This window comes from Zalophus californianus, chromosome 8 (assembly GCF_009762305.2).
Source record: "Zalophus californianus isolate mZalCal1 chromosome 8, mZalCal1.pri.v2, whole genome shotgun sequence".
Lineage (NCBI taxonomy): Eukaryota > Metazoa > Chordata > Mammalia > Carnivora > Otariidae > Zalophus > Zalophus californianus.
The window spans coordinates 134,406,993-134,420,991 of record NC_045602.1 but is presented as its reverse complement, the minus strand read 5'-3'; the positions used below and the strand labels follow the sequence as shown (position 1 = coordinate 134,420,991).

At 52.0% G+C, this 13,999-nt stretch overlaps 1 protein-coding gene across 2 annotated transcripts; it reads right to left on the bottom strand.

The window, feature by feature from the left end:
• Nucleotides 1-4,211: 4,211 nt before the first annotated feature.
• Nucleotides 4,212-13,395, bottom strand: TFAP2C (transcription factor AP-2 gamma). Of its 2 annotated transcripts, none has more exons than XM_027620599.2 (7): nucleotides 13,141-13,395; nucleotides 11,034-11,519; nucleotides 10,864-10,915; nucleotides 9,432-9,648; nucleotides 8,762-8,880; nucleotides 6,757-6,901; nucleotides 4,212-5,776 (listed from the first exon to the last, which is right to left on the bottom strand). In XM_027620599.2, exons 1-7 carry the CDS (start codon nucleotides 13,186-13,188, stop codon nucleotides 5,491-5,493), a joined length of 1,353 nt encoding a protein of 450 aa, XP_027476400.1. In that variant the 5' UTR covers nucleotides 13,189-13,395; the 3' UTR covers nucleotides 4,212-5,490. The 2 variants fall into 2 exon arrangements, with proteins under 2 accessions (XP_027476400.1, XP_027476401.1); XM_027620600.2 differs by having other exon boundaries at nucleotides 4,212-5,662.
• Between the last annotated feature and the right edge of the window lie 604 nt (nucleotides 13,396-13,999).

The following is a 13,999-nucleotide window of genomic DNA, read 5'->3' as shown; positions in this document are numbered from 1 at the left end:
CTCCCTGCTCAGCAGGGAGTCTGCTTCTCCCTCTCCCTCTGTGATCTCTCTCGCTTTCACTCTCTCAAATAAAAAAAGAAAAATGCAGGTTCTTGACCCAGTTTCTGATTCAGTGGGTCAGAAGCAGCAGAAGGGCATTAGGATCCTTGCAGTACCTCCAGTGACCTGTCAGGTTTAACAGCCACTATTCTGGGGCAGTGCTGGGAATACCCAGAGGTATCCAGTTAAATGCAACAAGCACAAAGGAAGAGTGAAACGGGCCTCGGGGAGGGAGTTTAGGATTTGCTCTGGACAGAGATGCTGGGGTGACCTCCCCCGGAGAAGCACAGGTGACGCCAGCAAGCAGCTCCTTCCGGCAACACGGCTGCTGAGCAGCAACAGGCGGGGGGAGCCACAGACTATGAAAGCCTCCATCTGTTAGAGGGGCCTGGCCCGGTGGGGAGACCACAGAGGTGGCCGGCTCGGACGTGGGCAAAGACGACACCCCACATGTAGACAGGAACCCAGAGAAAGATCAACGGGGGAGAACAAGGGAAGAAGAAGGAGTCCTTCCCTGCTGTGTCCGTTTCCTCGGGCCACCAGCCGGACAATGTGTCATCTCACGGTTCTGGAGGCAAGAAGTCCAAAATCAAGATTGTTGGCAGGGCCGCACTCCGTCTGCAATCTGTAGGGGAGAGTACCTTTCTTTGCCTCGCCTGGCTGCTGGTGACGGCTGGTCCATGCGCTCCCTGGCTGGTAGCCACACCTGTGCGGTCTCCCCCGCCCCGCCCCATCGGCACACGGCGCTCGCCTTCATGGGTCTGTGTCTGCCTCCTCTTAGGAGGACACAAGCCATACCGGCTTCCGGCCCATTGCACTCCACCAGGACCTCATCTTAACTCAATCACCAACAATAACCCTAGGTCCAAATAAGATCACATTCCGAAGTACGAGGGTGAAGACGTGGACATACCTATTGGGGAAGCACGGTTTCCACCCAGAACACCCATGAAGTCCTCAAAGCCTTCCGGTCTCAGCAAGTGCCGGGAAGCTGGATGCCTTCCAACCGTCCAACTCTTGACACCCACCTGGGAGAGTCACTCAAGACCAGGATCCTTCCTTGGAAAATGTTGAGAAACAACAAGGAACGCACCATGCGTCATGCGAGGGGGGAAAAAAAAAAAAACACTGATTTGACCTTGGAAAACACTCTCCACCAAGCTGTTCCTTGAACAGGTCCCTGGAATTATGCCTTTTGACTCTAATTTCCATGCTTTTCTTCCACCCATCTTCCCCATCAAGATGTTATCCCAAAGAGGCAGGGAAATTACAGTGTTTATGACAGTGCCAAAAATAACTGAGCATTCCATGAAACTATCAGCTCCAATGCAATAGTGATTTTTAAAAAATCAGGTCAAGTTTGTTTCTCAGAAGATGATGCTCCATGTTCCTAACAGACAAAGGCTTTCAAGGTGTGGCACGCCTTGCATCAGTGGGCCCTGGGCATGGTGCCAGCCTGGGTTGGCCGAACCGGGAGGGGGGGCAGATCTCAATGGCTTGAAGTGTCACCAAGCCTCCCCCTACATGGTGGCCTGTGGATTTCAGAGAAGCAGACGAATACTATTGACTGGAAGAGAAATCCAGGGTAACCAGGATCTTCAGTAGTTATCACATCAAGGGGCAACAGCTAACCCTGGGAAGAATACACCTGTGCGTGGCGGCATCGAAATTTTTTCAAAAGTAAACTTTATCTCCCAACGAAGAGAAAACCCTCACTGCCCACTGAGCTTAGGTGGCTAGGAGACGGTTGCTAAGAATCACGGCCGCGCCAGGGAAAACAGAGAGCTCCCTCACCTAGAAAACACACTTAAAGGAACCCTAGACTGTTCTCCCTTACTCTCGTGACCAAAGGCAGCTCTACTTCCCATGTTCTCCGCCTGCTTGTGAAGGAAGGCAAATTCAGTTGCCCCTCGCCACCCCACGCTGCCCCCCGGCAAGAGGAAAAGACTGGAGAGATGTCCACAAGTCCTCGGAAGTCACAGAACCTCGACGGGAATTCACAACAGTTGGTAACTGACATTTCCCCCCAGGAAACCAGGCAACGGGCCCCAGAAGCCCCACCGCTGCCAAGCCTTGAGGAGTTTCTGTCTCTCACCCATCCATGACCCTATCTTGTTTTGTTTTTAACATTCAAATACAGGAACTTAAGGTCTCAGAATTCACCAGACCGCTAAGGCCCCCCAAGAAGAAAATACTGATGGCCATCATTATGGAATCATTTCCAATGAGAAACAGACTAATCCGTCCCTTTGCTAACCCGCAACTGAAACCGTAGGCACATGCAAGAGAAGACAACCGTGAACTGCTATTGAAACCCACTCCTGACCTTCCACAGAACTTCTAAACGTGCTGTCCGCAAGGCAGGAGGGCATCAAGGTGCCAAGTACCTGGATGGGCAGGTCTTGTCAACAGACGCACAGCCCTGCCGAGGAGTCTCTGCTATGAGGAATCTCTCACGCGTGGAGCGCTAGGCAAGAGCGTGCCTTCGGACAATGACGGCTTTTCCTACAGGGCAACCAGGAAAAAAAAAAAAAGCAGCATCTTCATTTCTTCTCCCAGAGGGCAGACTTCACGGCATCATGTGCCTTCATAAAAGCGAGCTCAATTTGTCAGCCAGTGGGCCAACTACAGGGTGAAGGGAAAAGAAGTGTGATCCTCACCATCGTGGGGCTGGAAATGAAACCACCCCGGCCCATGAGAAGCAACAGCAGGGGACCCTTCTCCCACAAACAGGGGCTTGAGGGAAAAGCCGAGGCAACCACCGTTTTTGTAGAGACCTGTTGAGGGGACTTGGCTGTTTCGCCTATCAGCTCAGAGGTGTTGGGAAGAAAAACCTATTATTGTGCCCTGGACCCAGGGGACCCATCAGCCATCCGTGGGCTTCAGTGGGAACGGGGATAAAGGACAATTGAGCAGTGAGCCAGGCACAAGCCCTGCTTATGACTCACTTCAATCCTTGGTTGACTTTGGGGCATTTCCAGAACATTGTCTGCATTGCAATCGGGCACAGCTCCTAAAAGCCAGATTCTGGTCCAAAAGCAGGTTAAGATGCTGATAAGAAAACAGTCCTTTTTCCTTCAGCCCTTTCCCCCATAACTTCCTTTAAACACCCAATGTCTCACGTCTTGATTGAGAAATAACCGCCAACCTAAGACCTCTCTTCACTCCTCTAAAGCAAAGCAATTGTGAAGTTGACATATCAACCAGATAAATCCAACTTAATAGGAACATTCAGTGGCCAAGGACAAGCTGCCAAGAGCAAAGTATTAGGTTGGCAGAGTTTAAATTACTTCACATCCAATGCCAACACAAAGTCAGGAATTGCTGAGTTTTTGGTAGAGTTATAAATCAAGGATTATGAGGCTGGAGCTGAAGAGATGGCCTTAACCAATGTGGAAAATCCTTTTGCTCCCACTTCCCTTTGAAGCCCTGCCTCTCGTGCCAAACTATAAACACATCACTTCCTGGAGGGTACGCCAGCACACTTCAACTTGGAATCAAGGACCCGGAGAGTACATTCAAGATCCTCACAAACATCCAGCAAGTCCACAATCTCTACCAGACTCTTCTGCTCCCCAAGCAGCCCGCAGAGACCCAACGGCCCACTTACCAGGCAAGCAAAATGGTTAGGGTGCCTTGGACAGATGCGCACTGCCGTGTGTCCAAAGATGGGAGAATTTCACTGAATTGAAAACACCAAGGAAAGCCTACACTTCCCGCTGTCGGCACTTGGTTGAATGCAAAAATCCTACTGAGGAATGTCTGCCCAAGAATGACCTACAGTCATTTCGGTTCCCTTCTCAAAATTTGGAGGCGGCAACCTGACCCTATCTGACCCTAGCTGTTTCTCAAAAGGCAGTTAAGCTTTAGGCAAGAGACGTTGTTCCAACACTGCAGACTCTCTCCCTTCAGAAGAAAGGGTCCCATACGCTTCCAGGCAGCCCTAGCGGCGGGAGAGGGGTACTACACACAGCGGAGGGCCGCCGCGGAGAGCAAGGCCCTCCTGCAGCCTAGATGGGACAGAAAATGAAACTTCAGACTTCCCTTGGCGCACAACCTTCCTGCTCAGTCCCATTAACAAAGCCACAGCCAAACCATAAATTAAGCTCAGCCACTACCCCACTCATCCCAGAGACTCAGAAAAAACCAAGTTGTAACCCAACATTCACAGCTTCTATGGAGAATACTTTTTATTATACAGGTATTGTTACACACAACAATTACTCGCGGAACGTTTACAGCCATTTCCAAAAACCTCCATTTCACCCCCACGCACGGTACCACACACCCATCTTCCGGTCCAGCATGATGGGATTGAGACACAAAGTTACTGCTTTGTGAACAGAGAGTTTCAATTAAATAGAATCTTCCCCATCAAGAACAGAGCCCAGGATCCTCTTAACTCTTAATACCCTGCGTACATATGAATAAAACCTAAGAAGAGTTTAAGATTACCCCATCACCTTTAGAAGTTAATATGAAAATCGAATCCCATTTGTCAAAAGTCTTAAGAAGTGCACCCGTATTTACAGACCCCATTAAATTATGCATAAATAAAATCTGTACACTCAACGCACTGTTTCTCAACATACAGAGCCTCCTACGGGACTTGGGGCGGGCAGCAGAAACAAAAACAAAGAAACAAAAAAAAAAAACCGCTTCATGCCTACCCCTTTCAAGTTTACTCGAAACACCAAGATGTGAAATAAATATGCAAATAAAGCTTCAGTACCTTAAAGGAACATGACATTTCAGAGTCTCTCATTTGAAGAGTTAACTCTCCGAATTAAAAAAAAAAAAGACAAAAAGAACACAAGATCATCAGCAGGCTTCATTTCTACAAGTTTCGTAAAACCCAAAGGCCCCCTTTCAACGAGGGGTTCAAGAGTGTCAAATACCACCTATTAAACTAGCTGCTAAGCAGAGAGAATCTTTGCTTCCTACGGTCTGTAGGATTTGATATCTGAAGAAGCCAGATAAATACTTTTAGATAAATATTGAGTGGACACAAAAAGCCAACCATTACCTTAACACTGCAAGTTACTGTCGACCTGAATCGCACCAATCTGACATTTCAACAGCTACCGGTGTGGGTTTTCTCGTGAGCCCCGGGAATTTATTTAAAAGGTTCTAAAACTTGTAGCACCACTTTCAGAGAAAAGAATGGGGTTCAAAAGAATAAAATGAGCTTAATGAACAAAGAACCAGCACTTGTCACCTTCCGATCCCTTGTCCAGAGTTAAGGAGACACACTTCAGCGCTAGAGAAAAGAACACTAAGGAATCCAGGAGGGCACGTCAAGATCCAGAAAATGAGTGGAGGCCTTTTTCATGGGAAGGTGGGTCAAAAACTGTCCCCCGGCAAGAGGGGTCTCCCAGTCTGTCCGGGTTGAGAATGATCATGGAGTCCTTTTCCTTTGAGACTCTTCAGCCCTTGGCTCACGCCCATCCTTCATTTTCTGTGCTTCTCCATTTTCTCCAGGGTTTTGCTAGAATCGGCTGGACTCTGGTCTCCGGGGTTCATATAGGATTTGTCTATGACTATCAGGGCCTCTTTGATGTAGTTCTGCACGGCCGACACAGCCGCACAGATGGCCTGGCTGCCGAACCCGTGGGTGATCAGGCTGAAATGAGACAAGCAGTTCTGTATGTTCGTCTCCAAGACCGGGGTGGGCCGGTTGTTGCCGTTGGGGGTTCGGTCTTGATTGAGGAGGTCTGTGAATTCTTTACACACCTGCCTGGGAGGACAGTCAACACACACCTGTGAGCTCCATCTAGCTCGTGACAGGGCAAGAGGACAAAGCCAAAGCACCCCAAGGAGGACACCCAGGAGGCCACCAGAGATTTCAAAAGAAATAGACTTTGCTACTAACAGTCAACTGCTTCACACTCAGCACCTATTATGCACGCCAGGCCCTGAGCTCAACTCTTTGCAAGCACTCCCTTCTTTAATCCTCATAACGGGATTAACCCCAGTCAAAGGGCCAAGGTCACCAGGACCAGTGCAAGAGGTGGGGTCAGGATTCCAGCCCAGGAGGGTGTTTAACAATGGATAGCCATTTATTCGGTACAGCTCGGTACCCAGACACCAATTTCTTCTTCAAGAACCCCAAGAATCCACATCTCCACCAAAACTCACTGTTTATACAGGCTAGGTCACTCTGCTTCCTTTTGCCCCATTTCCCGACTGGACGACTTCTGCCTCGTTTACCATAATTTTGAACTAATTTACTGTTGGCTTCCAGAGAAATCCTGCAGCTGCATTAAGTAGGGCTTGAGGCACTTAGCTTGCCCACGTGTCTCCTACAAATCCAACCCAATCGTTACATTTAAAAAACCAAAAATGTCTTTTCAGGAGGCAGAAGGCACCCACAATCTTGACTGGATGTGACCAAAGTGTTTCCAACACATTTTTCTAAGATATGGAGACACAATAATGAAAGGGTAGTTGAACTATTCTGAGCTGCCTAACTGAGCAGCTCCAAAAAACACTCACTACTGAGCAATACATTCATTTTACTTCTTCTTCTAAGTCCTACCCAAGAATCCATCTTTCTGCCTTGTCAAAGAAAGCCCCCTGGCCAGTTCCTTTTGCTCCATACCTTTGTTTACCGAGCCTTTCTTTCTTGAGCACCAGGGACTGTTACTGGGCACCCCTCCGCCCCCCAAGTTCAAGATCAGTAACACCCAGCCACCAAATTCAAGTCTGGATACTCACTGGGCAGCCAGCAGCATGTTCTTCCTAGCTGTCATCTCATTCCGCCCTCCAAGATGAGGTCTCGTTAGATATTCCGCCACGGGTTTACTAGGAAATTCTGCTTCACAGACATAGGCAAAGTCCCGAGCCAAATGAACCGCCTCACCTAAAATAATCAGCAGTGACAAGAGACTTAGAAGGCCCGCAGTCACCCCCGGCAAACCTCCCTCTCCTCTTTTTCTAACCCGGAGGGTCCACCAGTCACTTGGCACTTTAAAATGAAATCACCCACAAGGAAAACAATTCGGCGGGCAAGTGGCACTTCCTGGGTACTTTCAGTGGCCTTGCTCCCCTGGGAACAGAGCAGGAAAACACACAGCGTGTGGAAAAAATGACTGACATTCTTCACTGCCCTGGAATAACGCAAACCCGTCTTGGACCCCGACTTAAGATTCTGAGGCACACCCATGCTTTCTCTCGATAAAAAAAGTTACCACTGTGGAGAAGTAGGGAAACTTAAAGGTGAGCACGTTGCACAAAAGTCAACTGGTCACTTCTCTTTATGAAACCGTGACCAAGTGTTTGACGGGGAACCTTCTTTTTAAACCAGGGGTGCCCCATTACGGAAGGAGGCAGGGCTCGGGGATGTTTCTTTTCACAAAGAAAGGCAGGGCTGTGTTTCCACTGGAAATGTTAATGTGAAGAAGCCCAGCTACCAACCTGGACTACCCACCCTCTTTTGTCCAAATCACTCGGGGTTCAGAGGGAGAGAAAACCAAAGAGGACTCATCTCTGACCGGAGATACCCGGGCCTGGCTCCAAGGTGCCAAGGCTGGCCAGAGCTTTCCAGAAACCCCGAGAGTGACACCCCCCACCCCCACCCCGTCTCCTCCACTCGCCTCCCCAGAATTACTAAATCAGAATCTGAGAACCATTGTTCTGGCACACACTTTCTTGTTCAAGCACCTCAGCCTGGCTAGCAAGAAAACCTCGAGGAGCCACATTTATGCGCCCCGCACGCAGAACCCACCATTCTCCACGCAGGACAGCTGTGCTCCAACAGGCAGCTAACTAACAGGCAGCTCCTTTCTCCTTGCCCTGACCTCCAAAGACACTCGTAAAAAGGTAGAGCCGGGCTCTGCCAAGTCCCTTTCAGCGCGCAGCAGCGCCATTAGACCAGGGACAGAAAGTGTTCAAAAGACTGCCTGGCCACCAGGGGACCACCCCTCATTGGCTCCCCCCAGCCCTGAGCGGAGCCCAGCGCCCTGCTGATTGGGCGAGGAGGCTGCTCCAGCCTTCAGGATCAGCCTCTCCGTGCTCCACTCCATTTTCCCTGTACACAGCAACAATGAGCTGGTTTTTGAAAAAAAATTATTTCACTTTTCCCTTAACCGCCCCCCCCCGCCCGGCCCCCACTTATTTTTAAAGGCTGTAATTGCATTCTTGGCTCCCTTCCAGATTGGGGGTACAGACCCATTCAATACACTAAAATGTTACATCCTACGATTTTAGGACTGGGGAGAGGGGCCCCACTAATTTTTTTCTTCATGCGGGAAATGAACAAAGGGCTTGTGAATTGGGTTAATCCCACCATCTACAAGGGCTTTTCTCTTCAATGACCACAATCCTGATATTCCACAGCTACCCAAGCTGGCATCGGTGCTTCTTCCCACCAATACCACAACCAGCTTTCTAAAAGTGTGCCCAGGTGACCGATCCCATCTTCCAAAACCTGGTTCACTCGGAGGAAATGTCCCAACACTCTAACGGTGAGAGTTCCTGGGTCAGGGAAACCAATTTCTTTTACACAGTGATTTTTCTGGAGAACCCAGAACAGCATACTTAAGCAGTCAGGGATTTAAGTGTTAATGCATTTGATAAAATTACTGTGATGTCACTGCATGACAACTCATCTTCATCTCTGTTTGTGACAGAGCCGTTTTTAGGCTTTCCTTCAGGGATTAAAGACACAGACGACACAGCGCAAACTAAAAACACCATAAAACAGAAACAAAACTCCACTGACCTTCTACTAAGGACGTCAGGAGAGTGACGTGTGCAGCTTTCCGTCTCCCGGCTGGCAGATTCAACCCGATCTTGTCCAACTTCTCTCGCAAGGACCGGCCTCCATTTTTGGATTTGGCTCTGGGTACAAGAAAGTGAACTGTAGCTATTCTCAAGACACCACACTTTTAAAATTCTAAATTCCTACACTGCTGCAATCAAAACGGAAATCTGTCAGAGTATCTACATTATGTGGATCATAATCAAGTGATACAGGGAGTCCCCTGTAATTAATGCTCTTTCTTACCATCACCAACATTGTTTTTCCAATCACAGAACACTGCAAATTGTGCAGGAGTGGATAAATTTACACGTATAAAAACTCTAGCAGCCCCCCCAAGCCCCCTGGGACAACAAAACCCATGGAGCATCTCCCTCCATCAGGATGCCACCACTTCATACATGGAATTAAATCCTAACCAAATGGTAATTTGTGAGCACTGTTTTAGCACTTCCTTCTACATCTGGCACTTTCTAAAAGAAAAGGAATGTACTAAAACTCTAAGCCGATTAGAATTCAGTGTTAAGTATAAAAGTTACATAAATGTTAAAAATACCTCCTTGGTTTTTTTATGTTATTCACCTTCCAACCACCCAACCACCAACCACCGTGGCCGTGTGTCCCCATGTACCTTCTGAGAACACCTCCCAGTAATGAGGCATTTAAGCATTCAGGTGGGGACAATCGCCTCTGGACTTCAGCAACTGTCACTTTGTATTTAGAGGTGGAGCTGAGGAGGGACAATCTTCCAGGGACCGAGCAGAACACCTCGCTGGGATTCATCACAGCCCCCACCAGCTCCTTCTGACAAGGGAGACTCAGGGGGTTCTTGGTCATTGAAATAGGACCTGTGAATGAAGATCACAAGTGACAGTCCCAAGAGCTGCACTTAGGAAAAAGGGACCTTTTCAAACCACTCACCAAAGCCAAAAGAGCTCTGTAAGCAAACTACGCTGTATGTTAAGACTATGTAAATTGCAAGCAGATTTTTTTTAAGTCATATTCTTCAAAGATAATCGAATCTGAAATTCACAAGTTAACACCTTAACAAAGCTAATTAGTCACGACCCCAAGCATGGAGGGTTTTCATTTTCGAGCCACTGTTAAAATCTGTTTAATTAGAACATTTGTTTTCAAAAGACTGCTTCAATCCTAAATAAATGGCAATTCCTTTTTTTCTTCCTCATTCGACAAACAACCAAAATCACCGGACACATTCAGATCCTTTGCTGAAAATTTTGTGTAACTGATCACGGTAAATTTAAAAATACAAACAAACCCGTTCTGTTACAAGTTTCCTGGGAAATCCAGTTTATTTTCTGAGTTTTTCTTCAAAAACCATTTCCCAATTGACTTTGAGCAGTTTAACTTCCAGTAGGTGACAGTAACTACCCTTTACCTAGGAGGACTACTCCATCTCCACAACAGCCGGACTGGTAATCCTGTCAGTACACCGACTTAATTTCCCGAAGACACTCCCAGAGTGATCCAATTTTCCAGTCCCCTCCCCCACTACCCTCCATAAACCCGAGCTCCGGCCCGTCATCCCACCCCGGTCCTTTTAAAGCTGTGTATTTGGTAGGCCAAACTGTTTCAAAACCTCTTCTTGCAGGTCAGGATTAGAATTCATCATCCTCAGCAGATGCACATTTGAAATCGAAAATAGAAATCACATCCACTCATTCAACAATTGTCACAGAATCGACCACCCAAATAAGGTGTGTGGTGTGTTTTCTTCCAAATTAAATCACAGTGTTAACTCACTCTGGAAGACACACTGTAAAAACACCATCCAATTCAAGGGATCATATTCCCCAAGAGAACGCTATGGAGTAACAAATCCTGATTAATCTCTTAATCGAGGCAGCTCCTAAGAGTTTTACTACCAACCTTTCTCATTTAGTTCGGAAAGAGATCTCTTCTTACTCCAAAAAAACCTACCTTCCCCCAGCCCTGGTCAGTCCCTCCCCCAGCACAAATGTCCCAAGCCGGCCACCAAATGCCCCCACCTTGCCAGGTCATGCACTGTCGGCGGAGGAGAGAAGTTTGCTCTCACTACCTACCTTTGCGAATAACAGTCTGATCGTGCAGAAGCAGGTGCTGGTCGTCAACATTCTGGGGAAGAAACGACAAAGTTTCCCTTAAGTTCGGGGGAGCGTGGGGGGGGGGGGGTAGGAGAAGCTGGGGGTGAACAGGTCCGGGCAGGAGGGGCAAGAGCCGAGGCGCTTCTCACCTGCACCTCCTCCATCTGGTGGGCCATGTCGTGGAGCCCCAGGTTCTCAGCCAGGCCCGCGGCATCCAGGGCGTGCGCGTGGGGCAAGAGCAGGTCCGTGCGGCGGTAGGCATCCCTGCGGGCGCTCATGGCACCACCCTCCAGCCCGGAGAGGTGGGGTAGCAGGCCGGCCGGGCGCCCGTGGTGCGAGGGCAGGCCAGCCCCCTCCTGGCTCTGGCGGCCCGGCCAGGCCTGCTGCTGGCTGCCGGTGGGCGCTGGCTGGTGCAGGGGGTTGATGGCAGCGGCGTAAGCTTCTCCCAGATGCGAGTAGGGGTCGGCCGACTGCGAGTAGGCCAGCTGCTGGTAGGGCGGTGGAAAGTAGGGTGGTGGCTGGTATTCGGCGACTCCAGTATGGGAGAGGGGCGGCGCGGGGCTGTAGAGGTGCTGCCCGGCGGAGGAGAGGTGGGGGAGGCGCGGGTTCCCATTGCTGCTCGCATCGTGGCGATCCTGGGAGAGAGAAGTAGAGACCCCGCTAGTACGAAACCCCGCTATTGCGAACTGGCCGCTGCCGCTACGCTGAGGGGCGAGGCCCCAGGGGACCCACCGCACCAGCCCGTACCCAACCCTCGGGGCCGGCCCTCCAGCCGGAGGGCACCCGGAGGCAAAGTGCCCCGGGGGATTCGTTGCAAAACCCGAGTCCACGGAGTAAAGAGAGATTTCGAAAAACCTGGAGGAACGCGTCCTCAAAGCCCGGCGGCGAAGGCCTGGGCCCTGCGACGCCCGAGGCGCTCTGAAGCGCCAAGTCCGAACCCCAGGCCTTCGGCCAGGAGAAGCCGAGATCCGGGTACCGCGAGGAAGTCGGCATGCGGCGAGCACGGTGCGCAGTACGCTCGCTCACTAGCCCGCACATGGCGGCGCCCGACCAAAGAACCGGGGGAAGCTGCAAGCGCGGATAAAGCGCACAAAGCGGGAAGTGCGCATCTTCCACGCCCCAGGGAACCTCCCCTTCCACGCCCTCAGGACAAAGACCTCCGGGTGAGTGACGCTCCCTAGCAGGCCTGCCACCCAGCGCCGCCCGAGGAGCTCGGGAAGGAACGCACCGCAGCTGGGGCTGCCCTGCCTGTTAGCAGCGTCCCGACCAAGACGGAATAGCAAGTGAGGCCGCCCTGCCCGGCCACGGTCAGTGTCCCCACAAATCGGGGCACAGGGGGAGAATTAAGGACCCCGAATATTGGGCAACCTTGCCTGCGCACGTCCCTCGCCCCAAGACTATCCTACTTAATTCTTAAAGGACTTGTCTCCCTGGGTTCGAGGGGTCACAGGGAGAGCGGGGAGCCGGGAGAAACATGGCACTGTCGCCCCCTAGCGGAAGTGCCCGGGCCTGCCGACAGGGGCAGTCTCTTGAGGTCCCGCGGGCGCGCAGCCCTCCCGCGGCCCCCCAGGCCCGGCTCCGCTCCGCCAGCGCCCTGGCGCACACCGCCCGCCGCCCGCGTCTTCCTCTTCCCGCTCGCCGCCTCCCTCCCTCCCACTCTCCGAAACTCTAGCTCAACCTGTCCGACTGGCTGGAGCACTCCCGAGCGCTTACGGCCCCATCTGGCCTCAGGGCCCCCCCACCAGCACTCCCCAGCCCCCACTTCTCTTAAAAGCCAAACTTCTGTTGTTTTCTTGTTTCTCCGAGGAGTTAGCGGGGCAGGTGACAAGCCCGCCTCGGAGGAGACTCTGCAAAGGTGTCGCCGGCAGGTCGCCCCGTCTGACCCCTTTGGACAGAGATACGGTGCGTAAAAGCCACGTCTAAGGGTTGTAGACGAGACGCTCTTCCGAGAAAAAGGTTAGAAGGGCTGTTTTGCTTCGCAAGAGACCGACCGGTAAGCTTTGCGGGTGGGATCTGCCATTCTCTTTCCAGGCCTTGTTCCCGGGGGTGGATGTTTAGGAAAAGGCCCGATTCAGGAAGAGAGCCCCGGAGAAACGGACTAGGGGGCGTCCGGAAAAGTGGACCCCGTCCCATCGAGGGGCAGAGGCTGGTGCCTGCTCGCTGCTCCCGCGCCCTCGCCCCGACCTGGGTCCGGCGGCCCCCGCCTCCCAGGCTGTCCTCGGGCGGGGCCAGACTGCGCCCCTGCGCCCAGCTCACCTCGCAGTCCTCTTCATACTTGACATTATCGGTTATTTTCCACAACATGGCGTCCGGCGTCCCCCAAAACAGGCGCCAGTTAAATCCAGGCTCCCCCCACCCCCCGAGCGGTAAATCCAAAATGGGGGTCACGGTGGCTAGGCGTCTGCCGCCGCCCCCGCCACGCGAGGGCCTCGCTGTCCCGGTCACTGGACGCGCATCGGCGGCTCTGCGAGCGTAGATGCTGCCGCCGCGCGTGTACAAGCCGCTGCCGGGGACCCGAGAAGCCGCGCCCGCACTGTGTGTCCCGGCAATAGCCGGGGGACCCGGGCGCCTTAATGAGAAGGAAATTATCATAACTCCTCCCCGGGGGCCGGCACCAAGGCCCAGTCGCCGGGCGGGGCAGCCCCCAGCCAGTCCCAGCCTAGCTCCGCCCTGCACCCCGGCGGGGCGCCGCGCCTAGAACCACGCTGCGGGGGGCGCGGAGAGGAGGCAAGTGTGCGGCACCTCTCTGACAGCCGCCGATCTGCTAGGTCGGGGTCCCCCTTGCGCCTTCCATCAGTCATCCCCAACATACACTCACCTTGAGGTTGGCAGAGCTGGGGCCCGGGATCCCAAATACCTAAGAGCCCCCCTCTTTTTTCCCCAACGCGCCTTCCCCCATCCTCCAGAAGACGTTGTCACCTGGACTTAAGAGACCCCGCGTTCGGGTATTTTAACAGCTGGGGTCCCCCTTATCTCCTAAAATGTCCACCCCACGGAGACTTAAGGTTTGGGCTGGGATCTTGCAGCCGGAGCCCCAATCCCTCCGAGAGACGCCTCCCCTTCCCTCCCTCTCCGTGGTCATAGCGCCGGCCCATTCCTCCGAGGGGCTGGAGGA